This window comes from Rhinoderma darwinii, chromosome 1 (assembly GCF_050947455.1).
Source record: "Rhinoderma darwinii isolate aRhiDar2 chromosome 1, aRhiDar2.hap1, whole genome shotgun sequence".
NCBI lineage: Eukaryota > Metazoa > Chordata > Amphibia > Anura > Rhinodermatidae > Rhinoderma > Rhinoderma darwinii.
Genome location: NC_134687.1, coordinates 420,420,221 through 420,442,506, shown reverse-complemented (window position 1 = coordinate 420,442,506; position 22,286 = coordinate 420,420,221). Strand labels below are relative to the sequence as shown.

Here is a 22,286-nt window from a genome sequence, read left to right as displayed (position 1 = left end):
CCAGTGGCGCCCCCCTTACAGTGCGGCGGGCGGCGCCCTGTGCGACCTCACTGGTCGCACGTACCTAAGGCCGGCCATGTGTGTGTATATATATATATATATGCATTGTGTACATACACATTCTAAATATATTTACTGTAGTAACCTGTTTATTTACGTATAACCATATATCTGGCATTTTATTACTCAAACGTTATACATACAGTCTCAATATAGGCTCGTAGGTTAGCCTTGCAGAACTGGATCCATGTATTATTTTCCATTCTTCAGAAATGCTTAGCGTTATGGTGTGTTTTAATTGTTAGGGTATGTTCACACGAGGTCATTACGTTCGTAATTGACGGATGTATTTCGGCCGCAAGTCCCGGACCGAACACACTGCAGGGAGCCGGGCTCCTGGCATCATAGTTATGTACGACGCTAGGAGTCCCTGCCTATCCGCGGAACTACTGTCCCGTACTGAAAACATGATTACAGTACGGGACAGTTGTCCTGCAGCGAGGCAGGGACTCCTAGCATTGTACATAACTATGATGCTAGGAGCCCGGCTCCCTGCAGTGTGTTCGGTCCGGTACTTGCGGCCGAAATACGTCCGTCAATTACGGACGTAATGACCTCGTGTGAACATACCCTTATGAATAAAAAGGATACATTTTAATGAACTAGGGTGCAAGCTTCCAAACCTTAGTTAAAATTTTATTCTGCAGCCCATCCAGGCACGCACCCAGGTAGTAGGTTTCTACCTTCAGTTCAAAAAGAAAATATTTGGCTTTCGGGTAAAGGGGTACTAGTTTGTGTCTGAATGCTTGATGTAGGGATATTACATAGCAATGTATTCCCTTTAAAGAGATATGCATTATACACTGGCCAGTTACTGTTAGGGTATGTTCACACAGAGTGTTTTCAGCCATTTTTCAGGCCGTAAATGTAGCGAAAAATGGCTGAAAAATCGGAAGCAGAACGCCTCCAAACATCTGCCCATTGATTTCAATGGGAAAAACGGCATTCTGTTCCGACGGGCCGTTTTTCAAAAAAACACCCGTGAAAAAGAAGTGCATGTCAATTCTTTAGCCGTTTTTCATAGACTCTATAGAAAAACAGCTCCAAAAACGGCCGTTAAAAACGCCGCGAAAAACGCGACTTTGATTAAAAAACGTCTGAAAATCAGGAGTTGTTTTCCCATGAAAACAACTCCGTATTTTCAGACGTTTTTTATTTTGTGTGTGCACATACCCTTACAATTCGATCATAAGGATAAATGGCCGGTGTAACTAAGGAAAAAGTTCAGTGATATACAATAACTCAATCATTTATCATTGATCACGATTGATCGCGCTGCTGTAAAAACAAATGTTAGAAGCGGCACGATCGCTAATGTAAATTTAGCGTAACAGCATTTACATGATGCATTGCTTAGCGCATGGCCCTCAAAAGAGTCTTTGCTAGGCAAAAATGACGCTCCTTGTCCTGACGTAAATGTCCGATAGATTCTCAGGAACAACTTTTTAAACCTCCGAACGTTTGTCATGGTTTAAAAAGTTGTAGACAAGCCTTAAGGCCCTGTTCACAGAGTGCAGATTTGCATCCAAAAAGCGCATGCGTTTTTACCACGTTTTATCAGCAAGTCATCTGAAAATATGGGATGGCATCCGTAATTATAGTCTGTAGTGCATCCGTATTTACGGATCCGCAATAAAAACAGGGTGGAATCTTGGGGAATCCCCTGACGTCGTATAGCAACGCTTCCGCAATTACGGATGGCTACAGATCCACCTCCGTAACCATCCGCAATTGTGGACCCATAGATTTCTATGGGGAGTCCGTGCTAGAATTGCGGGCAAAAATAGGACATGTTCTATATTTTGCGGATCTTTTCTACGGCATGGACACACATCCGTAAATATACTGAAAGGTGTTTGTAGCCCATAGAAATGAATGGGTCCACAATCTGATCCGTAATTACGGATGAAAACTACGGTCGTGTGCATGGGGCCTTAGTCTGGATGGAGGGATGGAACTGATTTTTAGTTGCAGAAATCTCTGCAAGAAAATCTGCCTCGTGTGAATCCACCCTAAGGCCTCGTGCACACTTACGTCACCGTTTTCACAGCCGCTTTTGACGGGTCCGTGAACCCGTTTTAGCGGCCGTGTGGTTTCCGTGTGCACTCCCGTGTGCAGTCCGTGTTTCCGTTTCCGTTTCCGTGCGCCCAGCATGGTACTGTCCAGAGTGACAGTACCATGCTCGGCGCGCGGATAATCAAATTTTAATCTGATAAAAAAAAAAAAGTTCATACATACATTCCTCCTGTCCGGCCTCCAGCGATGACGTTTTCAATCCATGTCCCGCTGCAGCCAATCACAGGCTGCCGCGGCCGCTGCAGCCAATCACAGGCTGCCGCGTCACAAAAGAAGGTCGGACTGGAGGAAGAAGAGGGACTCGTCTCCAAGACAACGACCGGGTACGTATGAACTGCTTTTTATTTTATTTTTAATCAGCAGCCTCTTTTCTCTATCAGTTATTGATAGAGACAAGTAGCTGCCGATTAGTGTAATATTTTTCTAATGTTTTTCTGCCCGCCCTGCGGTTGCTAGGCAACGGCTCCGTCACAAACGGACGGCACACGGATGCCTTCCGTGTGCCTTCAGTTTTTTTGACGGCCCCATTGACTTGCATGGGCCTCACGGTCACGGAATCCCGGACCAAAGTAGGACATGCTCTACTTTGGATCGGAAAGGACCAACGGACCGTCAAAAAAACTGTAGTGTGCATGGCCCCATTGAAATGAATGGGTTCAGGGTGCTATCAGTGACAAAAACGGATAGCACACTGAAGAAAAACACTGAAGTGTGCATGAGGCCTAAGGGTATGTGCACACACAAACTCAAAAACGTCTGAAAATACGGAGCTGTTTTCAAGGGAAAACAGGTCCTGATTTTCAGATGTTTTTTAATCATACTCGCGTTTTTCGCTGCGTTTTTTACAGCCGTTTTTGGAGCTGTTCTTCTATGGAGTCTATGAAAAACGGCTCCGTCGGAACAGAACGCCGTTTTTCCCATTGAAATCAAAGGACAGATGTTTGGAGGCGTTCCGCTTACGATTTTTCAGCCATTTTTCGGGATGTTTACGGCTGAAAACACTACGGGTCCACATACCCTGAAAGAGTTGTCCCAAAAAACAACACATTTTTAAAAAGGAACTTGTTATAGGATCATCTGATCGCCACCGGACCTGCTTCTCTAACCCCTAACGTTTAGCTGTTATTATTGGGGAAAACATCTGGATATACATTTCAAATAAATAGCTGTCCAGTCCATGTAATGCATGGGTCTGCTTTCCTAGTTCATAGAAGGGGGGCTTGAGTGGGATAGCCATAATCCTTAATAGGGCATATGGATATGGGCGGTTGTTGTGAGCCAACCCCTTTATTTATTTTGCTTATATAGTGGCAACATATTCTGCAGTACTGTACATAAGTTGTCATCTAAATTCCCTAGCTGGATGTTTTTGGTTATGTAGGCAGAAACCCACACAAACATGGGAAGAACATGCAAACTCCATGCAGCTATTATCCTTGGTCAGATTTGAACCCAGGACTCCAGTACTGCAAAGTAAGGGTATGTTCACACGGCAACGCCAATTACGTCTGAAATTACGGAGCTGTTTTCAGGCGAAAACAGCTCCTGAATTTCAGACGTTTTTGGAAGTGCACACGTTTTTCGTGGCGTCCATTATGGACGTAATTGGAGCTGTTTTTCAATGGAGTAAATGAAAAACAGCTCCAATTACGTCCCAAGATGTGACATGCACTTATTTGAGGCGGCCGTCTTTTTACGCGCTGTCTTTTGACAGCGGCGCGTAAAAAAAAAGCCTGTCTGCACAGAACACTGTAAGACCCATTGAATTCAATGGGCAGATGTTTTCCGACGCATTGGAGCTGTTTTTTCAGGTGTAATTCCAGGTGTAAAACGCCTGAATTACGTCCGTAAATAGGGCGTGTGAACATACCCTAACAGTGCTAACCACTAAGCCACCGAGAAAAAAGAAAGACAGAAAGAGAAAAAAAAAAGACAAAAGAAAGAAAAAAGAAAAAAAAAAGAAAACAAAATGACAATAATTTACTGTGATCACTATGATCACCCCACCATCCAAAAAAAGAGATGTAAAAGACAATCCCATTATAATGAATGGGACTAAACAAAAAGCTGAGGAAGATGAGAATCGTATATGTCCTAATAAAAGTATCCACCAAACACCAATAGATTGGATTGGTCAGTGATCTGTGTGTAGACCCAAATAAATAAATAAAGATATACACCCCCAAGCAAAGTGAGGTTGTGGACGTGGAAGGGCTGTGTTATTAGGGCTTAAGTGATGGTTTAAGGTGATGCTTGTTTTGCACAAGGGGGTGGGAGACTGAGAACCAGCAGATGGTTTATCACAGGGTAGAGTAAGAAGTAAACATGTTAGCAAATGGCAAGGAAGGGCCACCCCCCTGAAACATCAAAACTTTACATGTCTGACAATATCCAGAGCCCTAGAGTGGGAGCAGAAAGATGGGGCTGACAGATAAACTCATAGGTTGTAGACATTTTATCTTCTTCTCAGAATGCCCTCATCACAGGAAAGGTTATCTACTGTGAAGACCGCAATAAAGAACCACAGACTTTGCTACAGAAATGTGCATACTAGTGCAGCATGCAAAGCAGTATATATATATATATAAAGTTTTCCTTTTTAGGGAAAAATGGCTAATGCTTTATGGGTAGTTTTTATTTTTCGACCGCACTATGTAAAAAAAAATAAATATATATATATATATATATGTAGTTTTTAGCTTTATTTTTTTGCAGTTAGCCAAATACAAATGCACCATCGTGCAGGTGAATATAATTATAAGTTGTGTGTGTTATTAGTCGTAATATAAACGCCTTATTATCATTATTGTGTATTTTTTATATATATTTATATATATTCACATTTTGTTAGTCTTGCAAGGCATTCTTTAAAGTGACCGTTTATATTTTGAAGTCAAAACTTTAGCTTTGCCATCACTGCTAACGTTAATAAAGGTGATATGCGGGGACCGAAGAGTCTTAGCAGTGTAGTCACTGCAGTATGTGAGTACACGGCTAATATACATTCCGGTCCCCCATAGCGCTGGTTCTGAGATTTTAATAGATTTTAATAACGGTGCCGGGGGACCGGAAGTCTAGTTGCACAGTCTTCATTCATGACTATATGACTCTTCGTCATGTGACCGGCCCCGCTGTACTTTATGTACAAGTGGTAGTACAGCGATTACATAGAGTACAGCGGGGCTGGTCACATGTCGAAGAGTCATATAGTCATCCAGCAAAGACTGTGCAACTAGACTTCCGATCCCCCGGAAACGCTAAAAGAATCTATTAAAGGGTAACTAAACTTTCAAAAAACGTCTGAATTGTGAGGCTGGATTCACACGAGCGTGGCGTTTTTGCGCACGCAAAAAATGTGGCGTTTTGCCTGCGCAAATGGCACTTAACAGCTCCGTGTGGCCTCAGCATATGATGCGCGGCTGCGTGCTTTTCGCGCAGCCGCCATCATTATGACACTCCGTTTGGATGTTTGTAAACAGAAAAGCACGTGGTGCTTTTCTGTTTTCATTCATCCTTTTGACAGCTGTTGCGCGAATCACGCTGTTCGCATGGAAGTGCTTCCGTGCGACATGCGTGTTTTTTGCGCACCCATTGACTTCAATGGGTGCCTGATGCGCGAAAAACACCCAAAGAATGGACATGTCGTGACTTTTTCGCTGCAGACTCACGCAGCGTAAAAATCACGCACCTGTCTGCACGGCCCCATAGACTAATGTAGGTCCGTGGGACGCGCGTGAAAATCACGCGCATTGCACGGACGTATATATCCCGTTCGTCTGAATAAGCCCTAAAACACAACTTTTACTACCTATCTGCCCAGATAGCAGCACACTGGCTCCGTTATCTCTCGGCTTCTGCCGGGACGGAGGGAGAAGGAGGGGGGAGGTACCGACACACACGTGGGAGAAAGATAAGTACAGACTGCTTAATTGTGTGCAGATCTACACTTGTAACTTTAGTTTCATAAAAAAAACACGTTTGTTTTATGAAACTAAGGCCTTATTCACACTAACGTGTTTTACGTCCGTGCGACGCGAATGATTTTCACGCGCGTCGCACGGACTTATGTTAATGAATGGGGCCGTTCAGACTATCAGTGAATTTCACGCAGCGTATGTGCGCTGCGTAAAACTCACAACATGTTCTATATTTGGCCGTGTTTCGCACAGCACGCAGCCATTGAAGTCAATGGGTGCGTGCAAATCACGCTCGGCACACAGAAGCACTTCCGGGTGCCACACGTGATTCGCGCAACAGCAGTAAAATCAATGAATGAAAACAGAAAAGCACCAAGTGCTTTTCTGTTTGTAGACATAAAACCAGAGTGTCATAATGATGCCGGCTGCGTGAAAATCACGCAGCCAAGCACCATATGCTGATGCCACACGGACCTTTTGCGCGTGCATGTCCGTGTGACTTAGGCTGGGTTCACACGTGGCGGAATTTCACTTGAATTCCGCTGCGGACACTCCGCAGGGTTAATCCGCAGCGGAGCCGTTTCTCCATTGACTTCCACTTAAATTTAGAAGTGTTCGTTTAGACGATGCGTAAAATTCCGCTGCGGAGCATAGGCTGCGGAGCGGAATTTGGTGTCCGCAGCATGCTCTGTCTGTTGCGGAGCAGTGGCGGACTGGTTGCGGACTCATGGCGGAATTTCTCCATTGACTTCAATGGAGATTCTAAATTCCGCAATGAAGTCCGCAGCTGTCATGCACATGTTATGTGTGCTGCGGATGCGTCTTGCTTTTTTAACATGACATTTCTTCATTCTGGCTGGACCTATGTATTTCTAGGTCTACAGCCAGACTGAGGAAGTCAATGGGGCTCCCGGAATTACGGGAGCGTTGCTAGGAGACGTCAGTAAATAGTCACTGTCCAGGGTGCTGAAAGAGTTAAGCGATCGGCAGTAACTGTTTCTGCACCCTGGACAGTGACTACCGATCACAATATACAGCAACCTGTAAAAAAATAGAAGTTCATACTTACCGAGAACTCCCTGCTTCTGTCTCCAGTCCAGCTTCCCAGGATGACGTTTCAGTCTAAGTGATGGCTGCAGCCAATCACAGGCTGCAGCGGTCACATGGACTGCCGTGTCATCCAGGGAGGTAGGGCTGGATGCCGAAAGAGGGACGCGTCACCAAGACAACGGCCGGTAAGTATGAAATTCGTTTACTTTCACTAGGGAAAGTGCTGTCCCTTCTCTCTATCCTGCACTGATAGAGAGAAGGGAAGCACTTTTCCCGCAGTCCGCAGCAGCTAGTCCGCATCAATTTACTGCACATTTTGGGCAGATCCGCAGCCGTAATCCGCAACCCGGATTAGGTGCGGCATTGATGCGGACAGTTGCGGAGGAAATCCGCCACGTGGGGGCATGCCCTAAGTCAAAGAGGTGCCGGCACTTGTAAAAAGATCTGACACATAGATTAGTGCAGATCTGCTCACGCCGAAGCAGCTTCTGCACTCATTAAACCCCTTCCAGGCTGCCGACGTCTATATACGTGCTAACTGCACGGGGCATCGGCAGTTAGAACGTATATAGCCGTATGACAGTCGTGAAGGGGTTAATTTAGAGCCGGATGATAAGCTGAACGCCACTTCTTTACCAGCGCAGAGCTGATATCACTAAGGAACGCTGCTGGGAAATATAGTATTACATGAAAGCCATTCAATAGAGTGGCTGACCACGTAATACATAAACAGACCTGGTCCACCAGACCGAGAGCAACTCTTTGTTAGCATCTTTCCACTCTGGGTAATAGAAGGGGTGCCAAGTGATTGATCTCCCCCTCTTTGACATTGATAGATTGTCAGGGTGAGCTTTTCTTAGGTCTACTTTATTGGAAAAAAATGTAACCTTGATTGCGTCACATATTAAATATGATTGTATGTTTTTACTGGCAGTTTATGGAACGTTTTTATGCGTTGCAATAGTAAATCACAGCGTGTGCAAGGAGCCATTAAGCTAGAAATACATTATCTATTATAGTCTATTCTCTACATGTGTCCGTGACAAACAATTGTTTTTTTAAGCTGTTTTTTTCGCCAATGCCAAAAGTGGATTATAAAGTGAAGGGAAATAAATAGGAAATATTTTACATCCATTTTTTTAAATCAACCTTTTTACTTCAAACACAGCATCGAAACCTACACGTGTCTTGGGGGGGATTGCTTTTTTTTTTTTTAAATTAGCTATTATCTATTGGATTAATCCAATAGATAATGGCTGGTATCACTGATCCTCACTACGGTGTCTTCTTTAGCTTTGTGTCTACTTCTGCTGCAGTCCGAATTTATTAAGAGCGCTGGTCAGGGGTCTGAATTTATTTTGGGGTATGGTCTGAGGTCTGAATTAATTTTAGAGTCTGGTCTGGGGGTTGATGCCTCCCTTGCCCCATCCTGCAATTTCTTCTGAAATGGCTGATGTGTGTGTGGTACTAATGTTTGTGAAACGCTAAGGGCACTTTTACACAGGCCAATTTTACTCCGGGCTGTGTAAACAGGGAGATGTGCTGCTGACATGATAGAAATGTATGGGGACGAGCGATCGGAGTAACGAGCGCTCGTCCCCATACATAGCTCCTTGTGAAAGGAGCAAACAAGCGCTTATCAACGAGCTGTTTCGTTGATCGGCGCTCGTTTACACGGCCCACGTCAGGTAGTTTAAGGGGGGATTCACACGAACGTGATTTGCGTCCGTGCAGCCCGCGTGGTTTTCACGCGGGTCGCACGGACCTATGCAAGTCTATGGGGCCGTGCAGACTGTCCGTGAGTTTTGCGCAGCGTGAGTCCGCTGCGTAAAACTCACGACATGTTCTATATTTCGGCGTTTTTCGCGCATCACGCACCCATTGAAGTCAATGGGTGCGTGAAAATCACGCGTACCACGCGGAAGCCCTTCCGTGGGACGCACGTGATTCACGCAACAGCAGTAAAATAATGAATGTAAACAGAAAAGCACCACGTGCTTTTCTGTTTACAAACATCCAAACGGAGTGTCATAATGATGGCAGCTGCGCGAAAAGCACGCAGCCGCGCATCCATATGAACATGACAGACGGAGCTGTCACGTTGCTGCCACGCGCGCAAAATGCAGCGTTTTATGCGCGCGGGAAACACTCACGTTCGTGTGAATCCACCCTAAGAGTACCCTAACTCCCAGCATTTGTCAAGTCAAGCTGGAAGTTGTAGTTTCACAAGAGTTGTGATACCTGTTCTGTGAAACTACAGCACCCATTGTAGCCTGATGGTAATTCATTGTCAAGTCATTCTGGGAGTTGCACTTTCACAGAAGTTGTGTTTTAATTTTATTACCATAACCATTCCTAAAAATATATTTTCACCATTATTTGCACATGGAACGGATAAATGCTCTGGAGGTCGGGGCTTAAAAATGTTTGCTATAAGACACAACATTTTCTAGTTACACCACTACTTTCAACTGTATCCGCTTCATCAGGCACTATTAATTTTGCAGTATAGTATTTGGGGGCATTGAGCAGCAATGTATATAATGGGGGCACATAGGGCAGCATGAGGCACAGTATTTATCGTAGCTGCAGAATGGCAGTGTGAAAGGGGGCAGAAGGGTGGAGGTTTAATGTTGCTATAGAGGATAAGTATGGGCTCCAGTAGCAAGGAGACAAAGAAATATGGGCATCAAACTTTGTAGTTGTCGGGAGAAGTCGCTATAACTGTCTGGGCCAGATGGAGAAGAAAATGAAAGCGGATGACTCCAATCAGGGAAGAAGTCACCTGTGAGTTACTGGATTTAATTGTTGGTAATTCTGCCTGTGTCTGAGCAGCACTGTATTCTTTTGTATGGTCTGCAACGTGGTGATACTCTGCTTACCACCTGTGTATAACTGGTATCTGACCACTATATAGTCAAAGTATGGTGATATTATTAATTTTATTGATTTTTTGTATAGTGGTAGCATACACTTGTCCTTTACTGAAAGAGCGATTATATGCTTTTCCCTGACTGTGTGATCAGGTGTTTCTGTGTTCCTCTTTTATTTTCCTTCTTGTGTTGACTGTGTGGCCGGTCGACCAAACAGAAAATCTTGTTGCGGTGTGCATCGCTTTTTTCCGCCCCCCTCCACACTTTAGATTTCAATAATGAATGCGCCGCACCCATAGTTGTATCTGGAAAAACCGCTTCATATGAATGCACAACACATTTTTATGCTCACTAATTTTATTTTTAGTTTTTAATTTAAAGTCATTGCCTATTGACATTAGGCCACATTCAGATGTGGCAAAATTGCAGTGGATTTGCAGTGCATATTCTGCACTGCAAATTCACGTCAATGTACAATACAATACATGTGGATGTAGTTCTTAAAACACAAAACCGCACCCACAGGTAGTGAAAAAATTCAGCGCAGAAATATGGGCATGCTGCAGATTTTCAGAACCGCAGAATGCTCATTATGCTACGGAAGAGTCATGCATTTTCACAGCGGATTTCATCCTTAGGCTACATTCATACGAGCGTTTTTCACGTTTCAGGTACACCCGTGCGGGACGCGTTATCACGGATCCCTTCATACACTAGGGTCTATGGAGGGATGCGTGAAAACGTAAGAAAATAGGACATATCCTATTTTTCCACGGACCCTTCACACACTCCGTTAAACGGCTCCACTGAAATACATGTGTCTGTGTGACGGTCGTTGTTTTACACTTGTTCGTTGTTACACACTTGTCTAAATGACCCCTTAGGGTGATGTCCGCAGTGAATCCACAGCAAAATCTTTTTGCAATTAAAAGAATAAAAAAAACAACGTTTTGCAATCCATTGTTATCAGGAAATTTTAATAACTTCCTAAGTGCCTGAGGATTGTTTTTCACAGTTGGCTATATAAAAAAGTAAAGTTTTTTCACGCTATGACTTTGACTCTTGTGTGAGTGTCTTTTATCAAATCCTATCATTTGCGGCTTTTAAAGGATTATTTACAAAATCTCTTTAATATGAAATACCTAAGCATGAACGTTCCCACAGCTAAGAAACAGTGCAGATATTTGACCCCTTTATTTATAAATAACTCGGACACACTGTTTTTTTTCTAAATTCAAGAATTTTATTGCAACATTTTACAAAAGTATAACAAACATTTCAAAAGATACCCCTCTCCGAGGGAATATGTTATCATTATTTATATACATACATACAAATCTGAGAGCAACACAGAGAGAGGAGCGTTACTTTGCTCTGCAAGGAATTGCTACTTTCTTATTCACTGAAGGTTTCCAGGTGATAATGAACTGACTTAACACCCCCATATTCACACCATTTGTATATTGAAGCGGGTGCAACCTTGGAAGACATTGCAAAATATAAATTATACAACTCTTCATAAACAATTGGTCTTAACAAGTGTGTTAGATAAAAGCTCTACATTGTTATGGAAGTGCTATAACATGCCACGTATATACATTCTTCAAAATAAAGTCACTAAATTTTGTAATAAGTGATGACCAGTTTGACCATTTGTCATCAAAGTAGTATTATCTACAGTTATAACTGTCCCACCAAGATATAGCATATCTTGCTCCATCCAGCCAGCTCCCCTGTACCAAAGAGAGAGATTGAGCAAGTCTTTGATGATCTGGAGACAGTACTGTTATTTTCCAAGCAGACAGTCACCAATAAAGTCTTTCAGTCTCCAGTGTTAAAGATACAGTGGTTTTCTCTATTATCAGAGCTCCCAGCACTGAGAGATAAAGTTCAATTAGCCACACAGACTATAGGACAGCGTCTCTTCCTCCCCTGTCTATCATGTGTCCATTTCCCAATTACACCTTAGTTGCTAAAGAGTGGATTTCAGATTTCTGTGTTTGAGCGCTCAGGCTGGAGGAGGTGTTACTTATTTGTCCATGGAGAGTTTTGCTAAGACCAAAAAAAAAAAAACATTGGGAGCGGAATCGAAGATCAAAAAATGCATAGAGAAAAGGGTTAAGACAGCTGTTAATATATCCCAGACATGTGGCATAGGGATGCAGGCTGACGATCAAGTTCTGTGAAGAGCATGAGAGGTCCAGGAAGCCCATCAGGTCCATGAAGTGGATAGTTTTGACAATATGAAATGGCAACCAGCAAATGGCAAACACAATAACAAGTGTGGTTATGATCTTTAGAAGCCTCTTCTTCTTCTGTTCTTCCTTCTTGAGGTTTTGGAAATGCATGGTAACTTTGCATCCAATAAAACAGTAGAAGATTGTCATGAGGAGTAGTGGAAGCAGAAAGCCTGGTACTGTGGTCATAATGCTGAGACCTCCTAGCCAGAGTTGTTCATTTTCCTTGCTGGAGACACTACTGAAGTCCAGGTCACATAGAGTGTGGTTGTTTTCAACATGTGTATCACGGAGAATCAGACTTGGAAGTGCCAACAATCCTGAGAGCAGCCATATAACTGTCAAGGATATAATCATAGTTGAACGGGACCGCAAGTTGGCACTGGACAAAGAGTGAACAATGGCCAAGTATCTGTCAAAACTGAGGCAGGTGAGACAGAAAACACTGGAAAACATGTTGAGCAATACAAGGTAACTGCTAATCTTGCACAGGGCAGAACCAAAAGGCCAGTGGAAGCCAAGAGCGGTGTAAGTAGCCCAGAGAGGTAAGGTAACAACAAAAGCCAAGTCAGCAATGGCAAGGTTACCTATGTAGGTGTCTGCAGATCTTCTCTTGGGTTTAGCTTTCCACACCGTGAAGATTACTACTCCATTTCCAGACAGTCCCAAGACAAAAACCAACATATAGAGTACTGGTATCAAAGAGTAGGAAAAGTCCCAGTCTGATTCAGTACATTGCGTATCTGAATCATTTGAGTAGTCATAGATGTCTTCATCATATTCCATTTCTGTATGGTTCTGCGTTGTTGGTAGTTCAGTGCTATGAAAGTGTTGTGCACTTCTTGAGGCAGTGGTCTCCTGGTTGTGTTCTCGGTCTCGGCTCTGACCTGTGGTATGAAAGCTGCCTTCATTCAAGTTCTTTAAAGAATCCCCTGAACTCCCCACCCCCAGAAAGACAAATTAAAGGCAAAAGGCCACCCACTGACATCAATCAGGAGTCTATCCACATTATTTCAGCTCCTCCCTGACCATTCCCTGGGCTCTCTCACTGTCTTTACTCCCCTTTTCCTTCTGCACTATGCACAACTAGCTATGCAGCCTGCCCTAGGAAATATCTACCACCATTATAGCGAAATATTATTAAATCACAGCTCTTGATAATAGTCAGAAGATAATCAAACCCATCTTCAGTGGTGACTGTTTTATATATATATATATATATATATATATATATATATACATATACATACATATATATAACTATGGAATTGTAGAGAAATATGTATGCTAATTGTGTCTTGTGTTATTTTATTGTAAATAGTGTTCACTATCTCAGGCTTCGTACACATCTGCATTGGACGCTCTGACAGGAGCCTTCGTTGCAGATCCAGCAGAGATTACCGGAGATTACTGGAGAAAATAGCGTCTCCGGTAAAACAAAGGACAGCCCGACGAAAAGCCGACGGACTCCATTAAAGTCAATGGGTTTCGTCGGCCGCCGGTGGTATCCGTCGTGCAACGGAACCGTTGCCTCTGTTATTCCCTTGTTCTGCTCCTCTGACAGAGCAGAACAACGGAACACACCGACGCAGGTGTGAACCAAGCCTTAATATGGCACAAAGCGCCATCAAACAGAAACAAAAGTTCTGCAGACTGCATTTTTGCTTCTGTTAAAAAAACGGAAACCTAGCGAACGGAGACAAACGGAAAGCAACTGAAACAAAAGAATTGCCATTAAAAAAGGGTCATTCTAATGGAGCCGTTGCTTTCCGTTTATTCTTTCGATCTTCTCTTCCTCTGACGGAAGAGAGTTAAATGTATATTAACACTAGTGTGAAAGAAGCCTAACGCTATTACCAATAAAATGTACGTTTAAACAAAAATCATAGTGAGCATCCAAAGAAAAGTTATTCACAAACAGGATACAAGCACACAGGATATTTAGCAAATGTATACAGCTTGTAGGCGTGCTGGACTCGAATTGTGCTGCCTGTAAAGAGCGAGGATGGACATGTTTATAGTCTGCTTTTCCTTTACATCACAAAATAAACCTGAGTGTCCTTACATTGAAAATGACAATCCAGTTTTATGAAAAGGTACATACAAAGCGTTTTGTTTTTTGTGCTGTTTTAAAGTTCAGTGGCCTTTTTTTTTTTTTTAAACTCAGCATGCTCTGGGTATGGCATTTTTTTTCCTGTCATTTTATCCCATAGGTTTATTTATAGGACATCAAAAACACTAGAAAAAGCGCATGTTGCAAAATAAAAAAAAAATGCATCCAAAAACGCTATAGAAATTGCTTGAAATGCATGGTGTCTTTTACAAGAGTTTAAAAACGCTGAAAAAAACTGCATGAAGAAGGACTAAGGCCAAATTCACATGATGCATATTACATGCGGATTTGCTGTGTGGATTTTCCTGTGGCAAATCTGCAGTGTAATACAGTACCAGCAAAGTAAATGAGATTTCAAGTAATCTCATCTACATGTTGCAGAATCTGTTCGCACATAAAATGATCTGCGGTGCGTACTTTAAAATCTGAATCATGTCAATTTATCTTGCGTTTCTACCTCAGAATTATATCTGACAAGTTTATAAAAAAAACGCACCAAAATCCGCAAAATAAAACCGCACCTACTTTTGCATCAAAATGTAAAAAACACACCAAAAAACTATGATGATTTTACCTGCAGAATTACCTGCGTCGGATTTTCTGCACCAAATTACGCATCGTGTGAATGTGGCCTCAGGCTGGAATTACATATGCAGTTGTCGATGCAGTTTTTGGTGCAGTTTTTCGGAGGGAATTTAACAACCACTTTATCTTACCATCTGTAGCTGTCTAAAGGGCCTTTTACACCTGACGATATTCGGCTGGTGCAGCGAGTGTCGATCAACGAGACATCGTTGATTGGCGCTCGTTTGCTCCTGTTACACGGAGCTATGGATGGGGATGAGCGCTCGTTACTCCGATCGTTCGTCTCCATACATTTCTATTATGTCGGCAGCACGTCAGGAGATGTGCTGCCGACAACGATATAATATTTTACTTTTTTAAAACGATACAACCAGCAGATGATCGAGCGTTTGCTTCTTCATTTGCTGATCGCTGCCCTGTTCTCACAGAGCAATTATCGGCAACGAGCGTACTATGAATGCTTGTCTGCCCGATAATCGCCCAGTGTAAAAGAGCTTTAAGGCCAGGATCACACACAATGGGGGCAAATTATTAAGACTGCGTTTCATATGCCAGTTTTAATCTTAAGAAAGTTGGAGTACGATGCTCCTAATGCCGCTTAATAAATTAGGCACATTTTTGGCCTTCCACATGCGCCAATCACATCTACTCCAGACCTGAACTGGAGTAGATTTGTGCTATAATTTATGATAATTTTTGGGCGTATATTATAGTAAATTTATCGGGCCATTATGGTCCCGCCTCCTCACTAAGCCACGCCCACTTTTGCGGGCCAGAAGCGGTGTCAAAATAGAAAAGTCGCAAAGTTTTGCACAAAAAAGGTAGTTTTTGCACAAATTGCCACTCTTCTACCCCAGAAATGTGACGTAGAGGGTTTCTCAAATACCGCATAGTTGTGATGCCGTTTTTGGCTCATTATTGGAGCCAAAGCCAGAAGTGAATCCAAAAGAAGGAACGATATAAAGAAAAAACTGATGAATCTCTTTTCTTTTGCGTCCATTCCTGTGTTTGGCTCAAAAACCTGACCCAAAAACTGTGTGTGATCCTGGCCATAAAGAGCTTCTCTAACTAAATGATAGAATGGGGACCGGGGCTATCCTGTCCGGCAATCTATGTGAATACTTTTTCTTAATATTTGACAGCCACCTGGTGGATGGTTTGAGTCTCTGTCTCTAGTAAACATCAAGTACACTTGCAGCGAGCAGACAAACAGTCATCTGTACTGCATACAAAAAGACTGCAGAAGGAGACGGGCACTTATTGAATTCATTTGAATTATATTCACTCACGCGCTAGCCTGGTTCTCTATCAAACCATTTTTGGTAAGACTTGTACACGCTGCACAGTTTGTATTAACTCTGCTTTCTAAAAAGGCAGCCAATAAATAGCAAACAATCCGATCACTTCACTTACATTGTAGACTAGTTTTCAGTAACTTATTTTTTTACTGTAGAACTTGTCTGGAACAAAAATCACTCTTTAGAGGGGTATCCTCAAAATCATAAATTATCAGCTGTTCTCAGCGGAAGATGAGCATGATCTCCTGCCGCTCCATTCAAGCTCCTCCTCACTGCCGGGATGGCCGTGTGGAGAATCTGGGGTTTCAAGACCCCTCTTCTCACGATCAGTGGTGGGAGTCCAACTATCATAAAATTATCAACTTTCCTGTGGATAGATGCTAATTCATGATTTTGGAAATACCCCTTTAACATCTACAGATGACGCAAGACTAACAACGTCATGTATATTCTATCTATTATATTACGCATTTATTCACCAATAGCTACATAAGACATACCGTATCACTCATTTCCCACCCTCTCTAATTCACTTTCATACTAGCTCCAATATCATATGGTGATCCTAAATATTTCAGAGCCCCAGTGTAACCTCTCAGTCTGCACTGCATAAAGCTTGTGGCCGGTATCATAGGGAGGTGTATATATAGTGACACATCTTTGATTTTAGAACAGGGGCAGCATTTGGTCGTATGAACCGCTTTACACCCCTGGGTGTTTCCTGCAGCACCTCAAAGTATGGCAGCTTGCGTGGCAGAATGACCTTTCTGATGTATCCTTAGATTGTCATTGTTGTCCACACTAGCTCAGCGGTAGAGTCTGTACTATGCCCGTATACTGGATGCGTTTCAAACATTATATATGACATGTAGGCTGTTCAGTCTTTCACACGCACACTTTATTTGACGTCATGTCTACCTCCATACTGTACTACCATGCACATATCATTAATACCTCTCCGCTTCCATTTTGTTGTACATGGGTCTTGCCTATTACATGGAACACTATCTAGTAATATTCTATACCTCTTACTTTGATGTAATATATCTACTGTGAATACAAGGTATGTAGCCAAAAGTGCAAGCATCTTGCAGTGGCATTTCAGTGGCTGGTATCATTATCATATAGCAAATAAAACGGTGTAAATAGGAACATTGATCAATTTAAAGATAATTCTAATCAATTTTTATCCCTTAGGCATGATGTCCCCATCCATCTACCAGACTATGGTCTACTACTAATAGGCTTATATTCCTAAAATAATAGATGTTATAGATTTTCTACACAATAGAAGTTATACGTTACAATCATAGTATTTATTCAACTTCCTCAAGACTCGTGTCTAAAGTAATTTTCTTTGCATCAATGGCCAGTAAATCTAACCTAACCAATCCTTTGGAAATACAAGAGGATTATTGTGGCCCAGTTAAGCCCAATATAATGCAGTTAGGACATGAGTCTAGGGCAAGCCTGAACGTGCCACTTTTCACACCTAACTCTTTAATACACCTTTGACAGACCATGTGCGGAGATGGCCTGCAGCCTGAAAACCCATTCTTCCTTTAAGGATCGTACTCCAGTTGTAGGATTAAAAGGTGTGAAATGGCTTTATTGACTCTGAAAGACTCTCTTTAGGTGGGAGATGCACCATCCCGAACAAAGCTTTGATGTTCCTTGTGTATTTACCTGGAGTATCAGCTGTTAGAAGGTGTATATCCCAATGGAAAACAGTTGTGTGTTCTCAGGGTGTCACCCTCTTTTCTCTATAGACCACTTTTCTTTTGTCCTCCCACCCCTCCGAACCCACAATCATGTAGACAGTCAATGACACCTATTTGCTACTGAAGCAGCTCTGAAAAGTTGTGACTGTAGCAGTAATATTCAGACAATGAAACTACGGGCAGATGCGCTAGTCAGTAATATTGGAGTCAGTAACTTCCTCTGTCGGCATTGAGTTTTTAAAATATAAATTAAATCAATTGTGTAGCTGCCAAACAGACACAATATGGTGCATCTTTAGAAGTTATGGCAGGAAAATATTTACTCTAAGGATGAATTTCCAGGAATCCTGTTCTCAAGATTGCAGATGTTCAGGAAGTAAAGGGTCAAATAATCATATTTTTGGTTTATTCCTGATTTCCAAGTATGAGGTGTAAAGCGACTTTTAATAAATAAGGGGAAAAGGAAGAAACATTGGGGGATATTAATTAAGATTAGTGTTTCATACGCCTGACTAAATAAACAATTTGTTGGAATAAGTTACGACACATTTATTAAGTGGCGAATGCATATTAATAAATGTGTTGCATCTTTCAGCTAGCCATGCACCACAATTGTGGCATAACGACCATGGCCGTGCTCTTTCCATTCCCCCCATCGGACATAAAATAAAAAATAAGTATACTTACCACTCCTCTTCGCTTCTCACCTCCGGTTCCCCTCAGGCTCCCTCAGCATGATGCATCACATACGACATCCTGACGCTGCCTGCGTCAGTACCATGTATGAACTGCGGCCTGCTGGGGAAGCCTGAAAGGACCCGGTTTGGAAAAGAGGAGCGTTGAGGTGAGCATACAAATTTTTTTTTCATAGGGATGATAAAGGGAGGAGTCTAATCTGGGGGGGGGGGTGGGACAGCACCCAGCACAGGCCTCTGCCAGCTAGAAGCTGGTGTATATCGTCTTATAATTGACACCAGTTTTCTGGCATAAATCATAATACGTTTGTTGGGCCAAGGTGACCACGCCCCCTTTAGTTATCACACGCTCCTTTCCCCAAAAGTGGCAAGGGCAGTGTAAAATGGCCAAAAGTCAAAATTTTCAACACAACTTGAAACTTTAAACCTTTTGTGACTTTTCTACGTCAGAAAACTGGTGTAGAAAAGTTGATAAATTCTCCACATTATATTCACACATTAATGAGATTTACTATAAGATACTATATGATTGAAAAAAACAAAAACCAGTGACATCAGATTCTCTTTTTTCTACATTCATCATTGGAATTTTGCTGGCATTCCAGGTAGGAGATTGTTGGTTTTAAGCTCCCTTCTCCTATTATGTAAACCTGCAGGCCCTGGTGGATATTAAGAAGTTCTTCAGATTTTTGTAACTTTTTTTGTAAAGACAACTTCTATTATGAGTAACTAGTTTTGTAGAATCTCTAGATTTTTAATTGGACATCCAGACATATTTTTACACTATGTTTGGTGTATACGCTAGGAAATGTTACTGGCGCAGATGCTTTTGATACCATTTTTTTTTTTTTTTACTGTGCTACTTGCATCTACTGTGTTTGGTCACAACTCTTATTTCTGAATCATTAGGGGTATATAGTTTCAATGAAACAACATGGTGGGCTGGAAATCCACATGTCGGAGCTGCCAAACCATTACTTCTTTTATGGTCTGAGCTCAAACCACTATATACACTATATGGACAAAAGTATTGGAACACACCTCTTTCAATCATTGAATTTGAGGTGTTTCATTCAGTCCTATTGCCACAGGTGTATAAAATCCAGCACATAGCCATGCAGTCTGCCTTTACGATTATTTGTGAAAGAATGGGTCGTTCTAAAGAGCTCACTGATTTCCAGCGTGGTAGTGTAATAGGATACCAACGTTGCAACAAGTCAGTTTGGGAAATTACTTCTCCCTCCTAGATGTTCCTCGATCTACTGTGAGTGTTGTTATTGCAAAGTGGAAGCGTTAAGGAAACACAGCAACTTATCCACGAAGGGGCAGACCATGTAAAGTTGCAGAGCGGGGTCGTCGAGTGCTAAGGCGCATAGTACATAAAAGTTGCCAACACTGCCAACTAAATAACTGCATATTTCCAAACCTCCTCTATCATTAACATCCGTACAAAAACTATGCACCGGGAGTGTGTTGGCATGGGTTTCCATGGTCGAGCAGCTGCATACAAGTCTTACATCACCAAGCACAATGCCTAGCGTCTGATGGAGTGGTGTAAATCACACTGTCACTGGACTCTGGAGCAGTGGAAACGTGTTCTGTGCAGTGATGAATCACTCTTCTCTATCTGGCAGTCGGATGGACGAGTCTGGGTTCGACGAATGCCAGGAGAATTTTACCTGCCTGACTGCATTGTGCCAACTGTAAAGTTTGCTGGAGGAGGGATAAGGCTAAGACTAGGTTGTTTTTCAGTGGTTGGCCTAGGCCCCATAGTTCCAGTGAAGGTAAATATTAATACTTCAAAATACCAAGACATTTTGGGCAATTTTATGTTTCCAACTTTGAGAGAACAGATTGGGCCTTTGGCCCTTTTCTGTTCCAGCATGACTGTGCCCCAGTGCACAAAGCAAGTTCCTTAAAGGCATCGTTGGGTGAGTTTGGTGCGGAAGAACTTGACTGGTCCGCACAGAGTCCTGACCTCAGCTCCATCGGACACCTTTGAGATGACCTAGAACAGAGATTGTGAGCCAGTCCATTTCGTCCAACAGCAGTGTTTCACCCCACAAATGGTCTTCTTGATGAATGATCAAAAATTTTCACACACACACACACTCCAAAATCTTGTATAAAGCCCTCCCAGAAGAGTGGAAACTGTTTTAGCTGCAAAGGGGGGACCAAAGTGTAGCTAAACGTTTGACAAACTTCTGACATGTCATAGAGACTGTCACGGACACAGAGTATGTGGACCTACAAGGCCGCTCCGCCGTAGCGGGGAGGCAGCTGACCAGGTCACAGTCTATGCGAAAGTCAATGGCAGACAGTAATGCTTGGGTACCTGAAATAGTCCGGACAGTGGCTGTGGCTACAGCACGGATGGAGGCTGGTGCGGCAGGTGGCGCCAGACGTGGCGGGCAGTATTCGATGAAGCAGAAGACACTGGACGTAGCAGACGACACTGGACGTGGCAGAAGGCAATGGACATGGCAGAAGACACTGGACGTGGCAGAAGACACTGGACGTGGAAGGAGACACTGGACGTGGCAGGAGACACTGGACGTGGCAAACGACACTGGACATGGCAGAAGACACTGGACGTGGCAGAAGACACGACTCCAACGCTGGTAGGCTCAGGAACTGGAACAATACGGAATACAGAAACGGGTAACAGGGCACGGGTAACAGCTGGAACGGGAAACACTAAGGGACCATCTGCGAGACAGACTGGGATAGACTAACACCGCTCAGGCAAGGATTAGAAGGCCTGGGGCCTTCTTATAGACCAGGAATTTGTGGCAGTTGATGATGATGACGACTTCCTATTAAGGCCGGGCGCGAGCGTGCGCGCGCACCCTACGGGACACAGCCGAACGGAGCGGAAGTGAGCACTGACGTCTCCTAGGAGGGAGACAGGGACCAGCGCTCACGGATCCATGGCTGCGGGCGTCGGGAGGTGAGTAAACCCGACGGCCCACGGCCATGGACTCTACAGTATCCCCCCTCTTACGCCCCCTCTTCTTGGGGCCAGAGCGAGAGAGGAATTTTTTAATAAGAGCAGGAGCGCTGAGGTTCTCTTCTGGCTCCCAGGACCTCTCCTCAGGACCAAACCCTCTCCAGTCCTCCAAATAGAAAGTCCTTCCTCCTACCCTTTTGCAGTCCAAGATCTCTTTTACCTCGAATACATCAGAAGGACCGTTGGGGGCAACTGTGGAACTAGAAGTCTTGCTGTAGCGGTTCAGGACCACTGGTTTCAGGAGGGACACATGGAAGGAGTTAGGGATTTTGAGGGTAGGAGGCAGCCGCAGTTTATAGGAGACAGGGTTGATCTTTTGCAGAATCTCGAAAGGACCAAGGAACCTGGGGGCGAACTTGTATGAGGGTACCTTCAAGCGAATGTTCCGAGAGGACAGCCAGACTTTAGTCCCCGGAAGATACTGAGGCGGCTCTCTTCTCTTAGTATCTGCCTTTCGCTTCATGCGATCCACTGCCAGCAAAATAGAGGACCGGGTCTGTTGCCAGATTTGCAGGAAGTCCCCATATGCAGAGTCAGCAGCGGGTACCTGAGATGAAGTCGACACAGGAAGAGGGACTCTGGGATGTTGACTATACACGATGTGAAACGGAGTGGAAGTGGTGGACTCACTTGTGTGGTTGTTGTATGAAA

The 22,286-nt window shown here is 43.3% G+C and overlaps 1 protein-coding gene across 1 annotated transcript; it reads right to left on the bottom strand.

Moving 5' to 3' along the window:
* Nucleotides 1-11,229: 11,229 nt before the first annotated feature.
* Nucleotides 11,230-13,086, bottom strand: LOC142742978 (apelin receptor B). The gene has a single exon (XM_075853273.1). It carries the CDS (start codon nucleotides 12,997-12,999, stop codon nucleotides 11,935-11,937), a length of 1,065 nt encoding a protein of 354 aa, XP_075709388.1. The 5' UTR covers nucleotides 13,000-13,086; the 3' UTR covers nucleotides 11,230-11,934.
* Between the last annotated feature and the right edge of the window lie 9,200 nt (nucleotides 13,087-22,286).